General features: G+C 56.6%; 3 protein-coding genes across 3 annotated transcripts in view; 1 reads left to right on the forward strand and 2 right to left on the reverse strand.

Annotated features, from left to right (window-relative positions):
- Positions 1-5,874: 5,874 nt before the first annotated feature.
- MONBRDRAFT_16518 (uncharacterized protein) lies at positions 5,875-8,371 on the reverse strand (the record flags this gene model as incomplete). Its single annotated transcript, XM_001744965.1, has 7 exons — positions 5,875-6,354; positions 6,430-6,626; positions 6,737-6,982; positions 7,088-7,261; positions 7,503-7,876; positions 7,966-8,050; positions 8,212-8,371. The coding sequence occupies 7 exons, from the start codon at positions 8,369-8,371 to the stop codon at positions 5,875-5,877; spliced, it is 1,716 nt and encodes a 571-aa protein (XP_001745017.1).
- Positions 8,372-9,435: 1,064 nt separating this feature from the next.
- On the forward strand, positions 9,436-10,759 carry MONBRDRAFT_7349 (uncharacterized protein; the record flags this gene model as incomplete). Its single annotated transcript, XM_001744796.1, has 2 exons — positions 9,436-9,558; positions 10,118-10,759. The coding sequence occupies 2 exons, from the start codon at positions 9,436-9,438 to the stop codon at positions 10,757-10,759; spliced, it is 765 nt and encodes a 254-aa protein (XP_001744848.1).
- Positions 10,760-11,348: 589 nt separating this feature from the next.
- Positions 11,349-14,123, reverse strand: part of MONBRDRAFT_7350 (uncharacterized protein) — a gene marked incomplete at both ends in the record, with an annotated part of 4,076 nt that continues 1,301 nt past the window's right edge. Inside the window, 6 exons of the mRNA XM_001744966.1 lie at positions 11,349-11,860; positions 11,999-12,176; positions 12,469-12,578; positions 13,001-13,284; positions 13,392-13,483; positions 13,570-13,769. Of these exons, the coding sequence (XP_001745018.1) occupies positions 11,349-11,860; positions 11,999-12,176; positions 12,469-12,578; positions 13,001-13,284; positions 13,392-13,483; positions 13,570-13,769 (1,376 nt within the window). The remainder of the gene's footprint in view (positions 11,861-11,998; positions 12,177-12,468; positions 12,579-13,000; positions 13,285-13,391; positions 13,484-13,569; positions 13,770-14,123) is intronic.

A 14,123-nucleotide genomic window follows, 5' to 3' on the forward strand; every position in this document is an offset into this window, starting at 1 on the left:
TACTGGACTCGTCAGTAGAACAAAACAGGATCAGCACGTCCCCCGCCGCCGTCTTTGTCGTTCTGGTCCGCTTCTGCGGATACGCAAGTGGGCCTGGACAATAATGTGGGACTGACACCTTCACCGTACCGCCTTAAGCAAGCCGAGTTGACCGCACACGCTAAACAGCAAGGGGAGCTGTGCGCGCAGAATGCCGTCCGCCCCCAACTCGTCCACCTGGCGCTGCCTCGGTACGTGAGAGATATCGCCGCTGTCGGCGCCGATCTTGGCCGTCCTTGGAAATGGCACGGCCCGTGCGCATCGGCACCACCACGACAATCAGCACTGCTATCAAGAGCACAAACCCGCTGACGCCGCCCGCCACAATCATAATCATGCGCTCGCGATCCACATCCCGTGCTGACCCAGTGTCCGTGGGTGCCACGGTTGCCGTAAGGCTTGCCACTCCCTCTGCTGTGAAGCTAGAAAGGGAACCTAGCAACAACGGCAGGCTTTGCTGCAGGCGTGCCAATAGATTGGCTGATGCTGTGCTTGAGGTCGCCGTTGCATTAATGGCTGCCCACGCCGCAGTGGCCGTCGCGCCGGCACCCACTTGCACTTCGAGCATCATGGTCAGGTCTTCCAACGCACGGCGCGCACGCTTCACGGCCGTTGCGGCCCCGCTCAGGGAGGCACCCACTACCCGCACGCTCAAGGAGGTCTCGGCGCCACCCAATGCTGCCAGGAGAAAGGCCTCAACAGCACCTGCCACGGCAGTGGCTGCCGTCTCCTCCGCATCCTCATAGTAGGATGCCTCGACCCCAAATAAAGTGAGCCGGATAGCCAGGGCCGTGCAGGCCCCGCACGAGACCATCGAGGCCACGGGACAGGCTTGCCCTCCCGCGGTGGGTGTTACTGCCACTGCAAAGCCACGCGTCCGCTCGTAGATAGGGCAGGCGCTACAGCCAGTCCAAGCGGTCCAACTACCCACGCAGTCCACCTCACCCGACGATACCGTTACGGTGTAACCACAGCTCACCTCATTGCCAGCCCGATCCACTGCCACGCACGTAACAGCCACGGGCCCGGAACCCACGGCCGAGCCCGTGCCGGGCGTGCACGCCAACACCAGCGTTGCTGCATCGTCCACATTGTCGACCGCCGTCAGCTGACTCATGTTGACGAAAAGTGGGCCCTTGCTCTGGCCCACCGGAATCCGCCAGTCTTGATCCGGGGGGCAAGCCACAAAGGGTGCCTGATCGTCCACCACGGTCACGGCGACCGCACAGCTACGTTGGTCGTCGGCATTGATGGCACGACACGTCACGTTGCGTGGCTCGCCCAAGTCCAATACCAAGGCCTCAGCCCCGCTTGTGAGATTCACCCCCCCACATACCAGCGAAGCGGTGGGGTCAGAAGTGGAGACCTGCAGCGCAACCGCCGCCGTCACGTTGGTATAGGATGCATTGGTATCCGTGGCCAGCGTGACCACTGCGGACGGACACGTCAGGTCTGGTCGATTGGCATGATACACGCGCACGGGCAAGTTGCGACAGGCTGCACTATTATTGCTCGCATCAAAAATTTGGCAATCAATCAACTGTGCCGTCCCGGCTTCACCTGTGAAGCCCACCTCCGAGGGCAGGCATTCAATACGCCAGTTGGCACCATCACGCACATCGGCAAAGGCAAAGTCGCTGGCTTGCACCACGTAAAAGGCTGAGACACTGGCCGCTTCCCCTTCCACCAGTGACGGGCAGTCACCGGCCGGGGGTTCATCGCGGATAACGGGCTGTTCGTAGACACACACGGCAACGGGCCCGCCTATCACATCTGGACCGGCCGTACACACCATCGTATTGTTTCCAATGGGCAGCTGGGTACCCAGGGTGGCATCCGCCGCTCCACAGACCACACCCCCGTTGTCGGCTGCAAACCCGCCCGGGTCAGCGGTGGCTAACGGCCAGGCAGATACCTCGCTCAGATTGAGATTGCGCACCGTATACAAGGGAGCCACGGGCGCCGTGGGGCATGTCAGTACCGGAGCGGCGTCTGACACGACCAGAGTGATTTCGCAAAAGACCGTCCAATTGGCAGCATCCCGCAAGGTCAGGTTAAGGACATCCCCGTCCTGAACCACTTGCCCGGCCTCACTGAACGTCACTGCCTCCGAATAGTCATCGGTTATGACAATGCCCAGTTCGGCCGGTGTCTGGGGGAGCGCCACGCTCGATTGACCTAGAGAGTTGCGTCAGGTGGTGCCTGCTGCATGAGGTGGCGGTGCTCTGCCTGTGAACGAAGCATTGGCTGGAGGATAAAAAATTGGGTACCTGTGGCAGCACGTAGGGCCAAGGGATGTGCGTCGGGACAAAACTGGAGAGTCGGCGGTGCAGCATCCAGATAGACGTCCATGGTGCAATTGGAGGTCTGGCCGGCGGCATCGCTGATGGTCAAAAAGAGCGCCGTATTGAGACCCGGGGATAAGAGCAAGGGACCATTGATCCAGGTAGGAATTTGTTGGGAGTTATCCGCAATCGTGAGGCCCAGCGTTGCCAGGGAGGTCACCGTGCGACTGGCACCGATCAAATGGCTGGCAAGCAAGTGGGTCGGGCAGCCGCCCACAAAGTCGGGGGCCTGGACGTCGTGCACTGTGACATTAAAGGGGCACGTCACGACACCATCGCTGGCCAGCACATTGGTTGTGCCGATGGCGAAAAAAGCTGGAGAAAGAGGGGGGCGTTGGCAAACGGGCCGGCGTGAGGAATCAAGGATCATGCCCGAGTTTGAAACAGATGCTGCTTACAATTGCTGGCCGGCACATAGCTAGTCACGTTCTCAAAATCAAAGGCCACAATGGCACCAGCCGAGTCGGGGTCGGTGTCCGCGGCGACATCGGCGATGGCGTTGCAACTAAAAACACCTCAAAAGTCAGTCAGCCATCAACCCGAGTCCCAAATTTGGGTATCAGCAGACCTGACAAGCTCCCGTTCCCCAGTCCACATACTTAAGGTCAGCCAAACCCGTGGCCATCCAACAGCTCAGCCACGTCAAGATGGCCGCCGCCCATTTGTACCGATCCTGCATGACAACGACCCAAAGGCACAGAGAGAGAGAGAGAGAGAGAGAGAGTAAAGAATTTAAAATTTGAGAGAGAGACAGAGACAGAGACAGAGAGACAGAGACAGAGACAGAGACAGAGACAGAGACAGAGACAGAGACAGAGAGACAGAGACAGAGAGACAGAGACAGAGACAGAGAAAGAGACAGACACAGACACAGAGACAGAGAAAGAGACAGAGAAAGAGACAGACAGAGACAGAGACAGAGACAGAGACAGAGACAGAGACAGAGACATGAGAGAGAGAGAGCAAAGCGAGCGAGTGAAAGAAATAAGATCGACTGGTATCGCGAGGGCGAAGGAGGGGATGATGGGGAACGGATGAGAGTGGTGATGGTGTAGACACGAAATGGGGTGAAAGGCTTCGATTTTTGCTCACATGGTGCGCAGCACCAGACGGAGAGGGCAAGGAAGGGGTACAAAACGAGGGGATGAATCAGCGTGAGAACGCAGGCAAGCACACACGAACAGACAAAATGAAGACCAGATCGGGGAGTCGCCTGCAAGGCTGATGACGTCTACAAGCTGGGAGGCTACCCCTGAGTATCAAGCCCCAAACGACGATTGACCTCGGCCGCGGAGGAGGCCATTGCCCGCAGCGCCATTTGAAAATGCTGCGCGCGCTCGTCTGCGCTCAGACCAGGCTCCTGAGCACCAACAGCCACAGAATGAACCAATGAGCCAAGCAATGCCCACTGTGACCGAGTCAAAGCATGAAAAGGTTGAGTGGCACCGTACCGCATTGCGCTCCTCCCGCTCCCGTACAATCCTCTTGGCCTCCGTTATTGTAAACGGCAGCGTACTCGACGGCCGTCGCAACATGTTCACGGGATCGCCCTCAATCACTCACACACTCACACAGAGAGAAAGAGAGAGAGAGAGAGAGAGAGAGAGAGAGAGAAAATGAAATTTTTGAGACAAAACACACACACACACACACACACACACACACACACACAAACACACACACACACACAAACACACACACGCAGAGCGGCGGGGCCAAACACATCAAAAGAGGCGGAGCGGTGTTGGGAACAGCGAGGCCCTTGGGGTGGCGCAGAGCCGGTGCCATGGATGATGCTGTCCGTCATGAATTGTCGACGGAGGAGTATTTTCAACGTTCAGGATTGTCCTCGGCACTGGAAAATGCTCTAGCCGCGGCTGCCTTTCGCTTAGCTGAGGTGCCCGAACAGGCGCCCGTGACAGCCTTCCATGACGCTCTCAGTGCGGGTACGTCTCCGAACACTGCCCAGACTCCCCCTGCTATCTGCCTGATCCTGCTTTCTGCAGCATCGGTCCAAAGAAACGGCATGGGGTGCTCTAGCTGACGCGGTCGCGCCGTGTAGTTCATCGGGGAGCTGATTGGCCGGTCGGTAACTATGCCGATGTGTGTCGCACCCATGCCCGACGCGTTTACTTTCTACAGCAACTCGCCTTTTGGTTTGCCCAGTGGCAAGACACAACCACCTCCCCTGCTCACTTGCAGCAGTTGATCTCTCTGATTTGTCCGGTATGCTGGCGCGCCTCCAGCCATGATCATCGCAATGCCCATTGCCAGTTCTTCCGTCTCTCACCCTGCCCACGGGCAAGCTTAGGATTTCCCAACCGAAATCATAGCAAGAAGCTTTGAGGCCCATGCCCTGACCCAACCAACCCCCACCTTGGCCAGCAGTCTACTCTATTTACAGGTTCGAGCCAATGCAAACCGGATGGCACGCTGCATCGGGCTCACGCAGCGCGTTCCTGTCAACACGCTAGGTGACCCTGCTGCTCCACGACACGCTCAACTTGACCCAGCTGCTCCTGGACAAGGTACGGATGTTTTTGCTCTACGTACGTGCACCTGTGGTGTGTGCCGGGCTCTCTCGCTCACTTCCTCCGTCGTTGCAACATGACAGAACAAGCGCGCCCTGCAGGTACTCACAATGGCCTCGGGACACCAGCCATCGTTCACACATGGACAGGGCGCCATGACCGTTTATCACCGTACTCCTGCACTCACTCTTCATTCTTGGCCTATGGCTGATATAGGCACGAGAGATCATGGCTGGCGCCCAATACCTACCCCTCCCGATCCAGGCATGTCCTTGCTTGATCCCCTTGGCCCACCATAAGCTCGTCTCGAGATAACCAATATACACCCACCCCACACCTAGGAAGCCTTGTCCGCCGTGTTGGCCACGGAGGCCGTTTGGACCGATGTGCCGACCTTTATTCGAGCCGTGGCTCGCTCAAGTTCAGCGCAGGCCGCCCTTGGTGCCGTGCAATTTGTTAGTTTTGCAAATTTGCTTGCGCCTCCGCCCCTCGCTTGCCAACCTTATGGGCTCAACCACGATTCGCTTTTGCTTTGATACCGTGTGCTCTTCAACATCTTTGCAGAATTTGTCGGGCGGCCAATGTGAATATACCGTTCCCATGAGTTTTCAAGGGGTCACCGATTCGAGTGGTCTAGGCAGCTTGGCCAGTGAACCAAACGCCTTGGCTGAGTCCATCTAGGCCTGGGCTGCGTGCCCAAGTCGAGGTTACAAGCGCCATCCTTTTTAAGTAAATGATGATGATGATGATAATGATATGAGAATAATTATGATACATGTGTCCTGTTTCCACGCACAGCCGGCTTCATTTCCATCTCCGCTCGACCAATTTTTTAGCAGCCCTTGTCCATATAATCTTGGTATGCAAGGTAGAGGTGAGCATGCAAAGAAAAAAATTGATTCATGCCAATTTGCCAAGCCTTCCTTGAGTCTAAGCTTATTGGCAGAGAGAGTCAGGAGCTAGCGATCGCTGAGCATGATTCGAGCGGCATTGCGACCCGGAGCACCCATCACACCCCCACCAGGGCTGGCACCAGAGCCACAGAGATACAGGCCCTTAGGAGGCATGCGGTAGCTGCTGTACCCTGGAGCTGGACGCATGAAGCTCAGTTGATGCAGACCCAAGGCGCCATGAAAGATGTTGCCCCGGTGCAAGTGGAACTGCTCTTCCAGGTCCACGGGCGACAACGCGTCCATGCCAATCACGGACTTTGAGAAATTGGGGGCGAACCGGTCAATCACGCCGAAAACACGATCAACAAACGCCTTTTTGAAAGCGGGGTCGTGCCAGCCGCGACCAGAGGCCTGCCCAGCCTCGTAGGGAGCATACTGCACAAACAACTGCACCACGTGCTGGCCTTCCGGTGCCAGAGTGTTGTCAACCGCACTCGGGATGGTCATCTCAATGACAGGGCGAGAAGCCGCTTCTCCACGCTTGGCCTGCAAGCACATCGAGTGGTGAATCAGCGTCACGAGCACTAGCCACAAGGTTCACAAGAAGGTGGTGGTACATACTTCGGCGGCGGCGTCCTCGATCTGCTGCATATGGTTCTCAAAGTGGATCGTGCCTCGATGGTGTGCCTGCGGCTCGGCGCCACCTTCGAAGCCGATAAACTGTGGCAGCTCGCTCACAGCACAGTTGATCTTGAAGGCGCCGCAGCTGTAGTCGGCACGCTCGACATGCCGCACAAAATCCTTTGGCAGTGGGCAGTCTAACCACCACCGCGAGCGTCGTGAGCGAGGGAAGAAAGGCCAAAAGGTCACAGACCAATCCCTGTATTGAGCCCGGGCAATCTAGACGCAAAAGGGAAGGCCCACTTACCACTCAACAGATTGGTGACAAGGTGGTGTGGATTGCAGTTGGCAGCCACCATGTCCGCATGGATCACTGTGGGCTCCCCGTTGATGACCGCTCGCACGCCATGCACATTGCCGCTACCGTCCGTCAAGATTTGATCGACCAGCGCACCCGTCTGGATTTCTGCGCCTGCTTCACGCGCTGCCGATGCGATTGCCTGCGACACTTGACCCATGCCACCGCGCACATATGCCCACACGCCTTGACGTCCTGCCGTTGCGGGTGTCCCATGAGGTGTCCCATGATGGTGCGTGTGAGCAGCAGGCAGCGACAATGATACTCAACGCAGACAAGATCAGTTCTTCGTTGGCTTACCTGCCGCCTCGCCCATGACGTGGTGCAGCAGCACGTAGCCCGATCCAGGCTCAGACGGAGCTGCCAGGCTCCCAATGACAGCATCCGTGGCCAGGGTTGTCTTCAAAATGTCACTCTCGAAATAGCGGCCCAGAATGTGTGCCGCCGGTGCGGTCAGCAACTCGTAATACAGCGCTTGCTACAGCACAAAGGGGGTACACGCAAAGGATGGCAGAGGGGTGAGGTCGAGCAAATATGAAATAAGTGTGAGTGGCCACGAATGAGGGCATGCAGGTTTGCGCATTGCGGTTAGATCATGCGACTCTTCCTCGCACGAGCTCGACCTGACCTGGGCCTTGTGATGGGCGGTGATGGTACGCTGCAGGTCCATGGCGGTGTGAAGGTTGCGCCAGACTCCCTGTCAAGTGCACACCACGGATTAATTCCTTTCGCTGGAGCGCTCGAACACAGGCACGGCAATGGTGGTAACCTGACAGGTCCTTGTTGCGCACCGTTTCGTTGGCCAGAGGTGGGTGATCCAGCAGCGGTTGTACAACATCGCGCAGTCCAGCAAGAACATCCTCGTACTCCTCGAGGGCATCAGCATCGGTTCGAGAGAATTGCTCGATCGATGCACGGGTCTTGGCGGCATCCTGCCAGAAGAAGAGACCCTGGCCTTCGTACGGCCCTCCCGGCTCCCCAGGTGTGAAGCTCGAGGGATCACGAGGCAGGTATTCCAACCCATGGCGATGAAGATCAAGATCCTTGATAATCTGTGGTCGCAGTAGCCCGGCCAAGTAGGATGCGCGGCTACGGGTCAAGGTATGCATGGTGCGAAGTGGGGATGTGAGATTGAGTCTGGCTCGGGTTGGCAGCAGCGCCGCGCTTCAGAACTGCACCTAAACTTGAAACCAGGGACGATCTCGCCCGTTACAGCTGCTCCGCCGATCCAGTCATTGCGTTCCAACACCAGGACGCGAACGCCTGCGTCTCGTTGCGATGCATGCGGTGCAGCTTGGTGAGACTTGGTGCGTGTGAAGCGCGAAAAGGCGAGGGTGTGGCACGAGACACAAAACGAAAGGGGGCGGCGCTGCGATCACTGGGATAGGATCGTGCCACCAGATGCCTACGCAGGGTGGACATACCTTTTTGAGCCAAGTAGGCAGCGCAGGTCAGACCATTGTGTCCTCCCCCGACGATCACGGCATCGTATTTGTCCGAGCCAGTTGCCGAGCTCGCCCGCCGACGTGTGTTTGCGACGGTGAGCGTGGCCTTTCGCAGCAGTTGCAAGCCCGATCCCCTCATAAACAGCTTTTGTACCGACATGGCCCTCGTTTACCTTCCCAGTCCAATGCCTGAGAGTGCGTTCTACAGCTCGATCTGCGGCGGGTCTGCTTTCCCTCGTCAGTCGTCACCAATTGCGGTGTGGGCTGGTCCACTGGCCCCTTCAAAAAAAAAAAAAAACTTTGCAAACAAACTCTAAAAGAAGATTGAATAAAACTTGACTTGTGTGTGTGTGTGTGTGTGTGTGTAGGCGCAGGTTCCCTATGAACGCCTGCGAATGAACAGAGCGACCGATCGGACGCTTGGCTAGCGACACGACACAGCAATGAGCGCCTGCGACGGTGGCACCCGACTTGCAGGCAGAGCCCTAGCCCCCGCGTGTTCTCCCATCAAGATAGCAAGGATGTCAAACTGTATACATCACGCAACATCTAAAAAATACAGAATATTCATCAAAAATTCATTGAAAATGACTTGAAATTGTGGGATATCTGTGCAGGTTCGAACGCGGTCGCAGGGGGCGTCTGGGTGACGGCGCGCGGGGTCACCGTCGTACGCAAGGGTTAGTATGACAACGGAGGTGCGATAAAGTCTGCTCGAGTGTCAATTATGGTGCTTCACATGTTTCAGGGTGGATAGAATAAGACGAGAAAACGGTCAGTTGCAGCCGAGGTAAATGGACGGCATGTGACGTGACATGCATAAACGGCAACAACGACAAGCCACAGCGTACCAGCGCACAGGGGTCAAGGCTCAAGAGTCCAGCACAGGGAGGTAAGGCCGGACTGTCTCAGACGGATGTCACGGGCTGGACGCGAACCACACGACGCTGACGCGTGGAGAGGCTGCAGGCCACGCACAGAATATACAAGACCGCGAGAAGAGCGGCTATGATAAGCTCAATCATAGCGCAAGGCACAAACCAGTGCTGTGCAACGCTGCAAGGCACGCAGGCGAGGCCGTGGCTGGGGCTGGGGCTGGTGCAGGTTACCCCCAATGACCGGACCACGCCGACAAGACACGCGATGCTCAACTAGGTTGAGGTAGATTCAGACACAGGCACCTCCAAAGGCGCAGTGTCCATGATGAAGGCCGAACAGCTTAGCGACGCTGTATCCGCGAAAAGCCGCTTCCGATGCAACGCCTCCTCCCAAATGCACATCTGCATGTACGTCGTCGACCTCAACGCCGAGCTGCCGAGCGTGTGCGTGAGTGCCCCGACCGACCCGCCGAAGTCTTGTTGTCAAGTGGGAAGAAGCTAAATGTCAGACATTTTATTCTGATTGACGATTGATTGATTGGCCGTCTGGGTTTGCTGCTGAACTCGCCATCAGCTTGTCGCGCTGGGTCTGGTGGAATGAGGAGCAGGTGGCAGCAGAGAAGGAAGAGGAAGAGGAAGAGGAAGGGGGAGGTTTGCTTCAGATTGGCATGTGGATGCGAAGAAGTGAGCTAAGATTGGTTCAAGAGACCCGTCTGCATGAAGAATGTGCACCAAGCAAGGGCCATCTGGTGCTGGCCCAGGTCCGAGGGATGAACACCTCCCACGGTAGGGTTGACAAAGGGGTCAGGAAACTAGAATGGGGTGTAAACAGCCACCCATGAGTGCGCATCGAGCAGCTCTAAAGTATCGAGCAGATCTTCCGAGCAGATCTTCAAGTACTGATCAAGCAATCAATCATCAAACGAGGCCCAGTTCTCAGGCATCTCATCAGTAGACACGCACCAGGGTCGTCGCGTTCATGTAATATAGATTGGTCACACCCGCAGTCACCAGCTTCTGAAATTGGGCAGCCAATGCTGCATCCTTGCCTAGCAGCGCCTCTGCTCCCACTACGACACCCAGCAAGGAAGACAGACAAGGTAGAACATGTGACGGGGTCAACCAACCACAACGTTGCCGCCGATTGCTCTCGAGATGTCAAAACACCTACCATTGCCAAACAGATGATAGGGAGCCGTCGGTGTACCCTCAACCAAGACAATGGGCGTGGTGGCGTGGCCATGGGTACGAATGTAGTTGACAAGAGGCTGATGGCGTCGGTGCACCAACCAATGAACGTGAGCACACATCAGAATACGCGCGCGCGCGTCTTCACGGGCGCTGTATTTACCACGGTGCGATTGGTGACTTCGGCGGCGTTCATGTTTGGAAGACAGTCGATGACTATGACCTTGGCGGGTAGCTGGACTAAAAATTCAGCGACTGTTTCCTCCATAACACCTACGTCGGGCCAACGCAAGAGGTCAGGGGGAACCTTGCAAGACGTTCTGACAGCCACCAACCAGGGCACCGATGGCAGGCACGCACCATTGCCGGCAAAGCCCAGGTTGATGATCTCATGCTGGAGCAAGCGCGACAAAAAGGCATCATACTCGTGCCCAGGCCTCGAGGCAACACCACCCTGCTGAATGCTGCGCCATGAACCAACAAAAAAAAGATGTCAGGCACCGCTCGAGTCAAGCCACTGCGCTAGCACAAGAAACAGCTGCCACTCTGGCAGGAGCGTTGAACGGACCTGGTGCCGTACCACACAATAGGTGGCTGCTTAAATGACGGGGCCATGTCAGGGCTGCCATTGGCATAGAAGGTTGCCGCGCTCGGGACAGATATGTTGCCAGACACAAGCGTGTTGCGAAGGGGCAAGTACAGCATGTAGGCGCGCACCTGCCCAGCGTCAGCCACAGGGTCCACGGAGACGGTCCACATGTTGCCAGATGTGGCATACGTCTCTGGTACGCCAACGTGACGCCAATGCTGGACCACGGGGTCCCAGGCAAACAGATCCAAGCCACTGGTCCCCGACTAAACAATACATGTTGTTTGTTTGTTTAGTGGATACGTGTCTCACGTCCGCCATCGCGCGTGGATTCATGACCACTTTGCAGTGAGACAAAGCAAGCCTGAGAGACCATACCTCTGACATGTGCCAAAGCGAGTATCCAGCCTGCGCCAACTCCCATTCGAATTGCAGGCTGCCCGCAGCCCAAGATTAGACAGTCAATGCATAGGGGGCAAAAAGCAGATAGGAGTGAGAGGAGCGTTCCTTTGCGAAATGCCGGGGAGCGAGGGGGGAGAGAGGCGAGCTGGCAGGCCGTAAACAGCATACGTGGTAGCGTCAGTGGCGAAGCGCAAGAAAAGTCCAGTTGAATAGCGGCTCAAATTCCAGACAGCATCGCGCACAACGCCTTGAGCGGCAGGTGGAAGACGAGTGAAAAAGTCAGTCGGACCCGAGTTGTTGAATCCGCGGCCATGAATTTCCAGATCCCGGAACTGAGTCGTGGTCCAGTCAGCGGTGGACATGGGGAGGGGAGCTGCTCGGCGAAGGACCTCGACGTGATCAGCGGGCCGGTGGTCGGATGGCTGGGAGCGAGCAGCAGCAGCCGCATCAGCAAGAGGCAACAAGCGCTGCCCGTTTACGGGCTGAAAAGGCATGTTTCGTCGGGGCGATGTTTGAACCAGCTGGGTGAGCAGCGGCTCATGAACAGCGATATTTTGGCGCATGCCCAAATCTAAAGATGGAAGCCCGCAGACCCAAATCAATGTGACTAAGGGTGGAGGGGTCACAGTTTTTGATTGTTCATGCGAGCAGATCCTAACCACACTCGTGGGTGACTAGGTTGGTCACACATGTGCATCAAGTTGCTCACCAGAGGGATGTGTTCCGCCCACGGTCGGGTCGGTGTAGTTGTCGGCTGCATGATCGTAAAAATCTGTGCCAGCAACGTAGTAGAGGTTTTTGTCGGTTTTTTTGAGCTGAGCAAAGGCAGCAGCCAAGGCTGCGCGCTTCTTGGCTTGTTCGTCTCGAACATTGGCGGAAATCCACGACTAGCCACCAATCATGGGATTCGCAACAGCAGAAGCAGTCAAGTGGTCAGCATATGCTTCCAAGACGGGTCGCTTGCCAGTCGGAACAGCCTGAAGCATGGACGAGCAGACTGGGCGCTGGGCTCAAAATTCACGTACCCCGCCATATGTAGGCCCTTCAACCAGAACAATGGGAATGTCAGCATGGCCATGGGCGCGTATGTATTGGACCAGAGGCTATCGAGGCGTGCCTGTGAGCGGGTGCCAAAGATCCCACAGACCCATCAAATTGTGCCGTGTGCAGCGCACTGACCACGGCAAGGGCGGCCACCTCTTCGTCATTGAGATTGGGGTTACAGTCAATCACAAAGACGCTGGCGTTGATCTGCACCAGAAATTGTGTCACATTGAGTTCCATTTTGCCTATCACGCAAAAGGTTCGGCTTGATGTGAGAGATTCGGCCGGGGAGGCAAAGGCGAAGAATGTAGCAGCTTGTAGTGTGCACTGGCAACAGACCATTGCCAGAAAAGCCAAAGTTAAGGATGGTGCGATCGAGGTTGCGTGTCAAAATGTTGGTGGCAGCCTGTCCTGGGCGCGAGGCGACGGCGCCCTGCAATCATCCCCGCCGCGAGGTGGTAAGGCGGTTGGCGTCTTGGGTTGTCCCACGTATGATGGTGCTGGGTACTGCTGCGGCAGCGCTGAATCAGGTTGAATGGGGGGACTCACTTGAAGAATGCTCGTTCCATACCAAACAATGGGCGCCAGTTCTTGAAAGTCCGGATCGGGTTTGAGGGTGAATGCCTGGGTTTTTGCAGCCACAGGTCAGTGCCCGCAGTGCTATTACGTGCGTCGTCTTGCAGATAGCAAGCAGGCGGGGACCGTTTTTTCACATTTCGCATGGAGATGGGGAAATGAAAACGCACATCATCGATCGCAAACTCCAGTGCTCGGATGCCGTTGTACAGCGGTGTATGAAGCCTATAGCGGCGCTCACGGCCATCTGCCACGAGGCGGGATGCATTAAAGGACAAGCTCGTCATTGGGTAGGCTGGGGTCGGAGTAGCGATCCAACGCCACAGGGCAGTGCTATCATCATAGGCATAGAGGTCGAAACCCGAGGCACCCGTGCTGGGAAAGTGCCACATGTCCAGTGACCTGCATCGTCAAGCCATCACATGAGCCAGCTCGCTGGCGTGGGTTAGCGGGGAAGCGATGCGGGAATCGAGGAAACGTACGAGCTCGTCAAGTTGAGATCAATCTTCAGCTCCTTGGCGTTGCTTACAAATTGCACGTACATGCCGGCTGAGTCGAGTGAAAGGTCCCACACCTGAGTGCCACAGGCCGTGTGAGACACTCGAGGAGAAGGTCCCTCGAGGACGGGTGGGTGAGATGGCGATCGCAGCAGGGACGTACGGCATCGCGAACGGCGCCATTAGCCACGGTGGGAAGTCGCTCAAAGGGGGTACCAGTGTTGGCAAACCCTCGATTGCCGATGGACAGCGTCTCGCCCGCGATGCGGATCTGATCGCCGCGACCGCCGCAGGCAAGGGCGAGCACAACGCTCAATAGCGCGGCCCATGACTTTGCAGTTGGCACCAGCATGACAAAGCCTCCTGAAACGCAGGCACACAGCTGAGATATTCCCAAACATGACCGACCCGGTAGAGCGCATCATTCTCCATGACCGACCCGGTAGAGCGCATCATTCCTCTGGTTCAGGCGACTCCCAAGCCAAGCGAAGCAGCACGTACCCGAGAGCCAGCTCAAAACATCAACAAAGAGAGAGAGAGAGAGAGAGAGAGAGAGAGAGAGATTTAGAGAGAGAGAGAGAGAGAGAGAGAGAGAGAGAGAGAGAGAGAGAGAGAGAGAGAGAGAGATTGAGAGAGAGAGAGAGAGAGAGAGAGAGAGAGAGATTGAGAGAGAGAGAGAGAGAGAGATTAGAGAGAGAGATTAGAGAGATGAGAGAG

This window comes from Monosiga brevicollis, genomic scaffold (assembly GCF_000002865.3).
Source record: "Monosiga brevicollis MX1 MONBRscaffold_7 genomic scaffold, whole genome shotgun sequence".
Taxonomy (NCBI): Eukaryota; class Choanoflagellata; order Craspedida; family Salpingoecidae; genus Monosiga; species Monosiga brevicollis.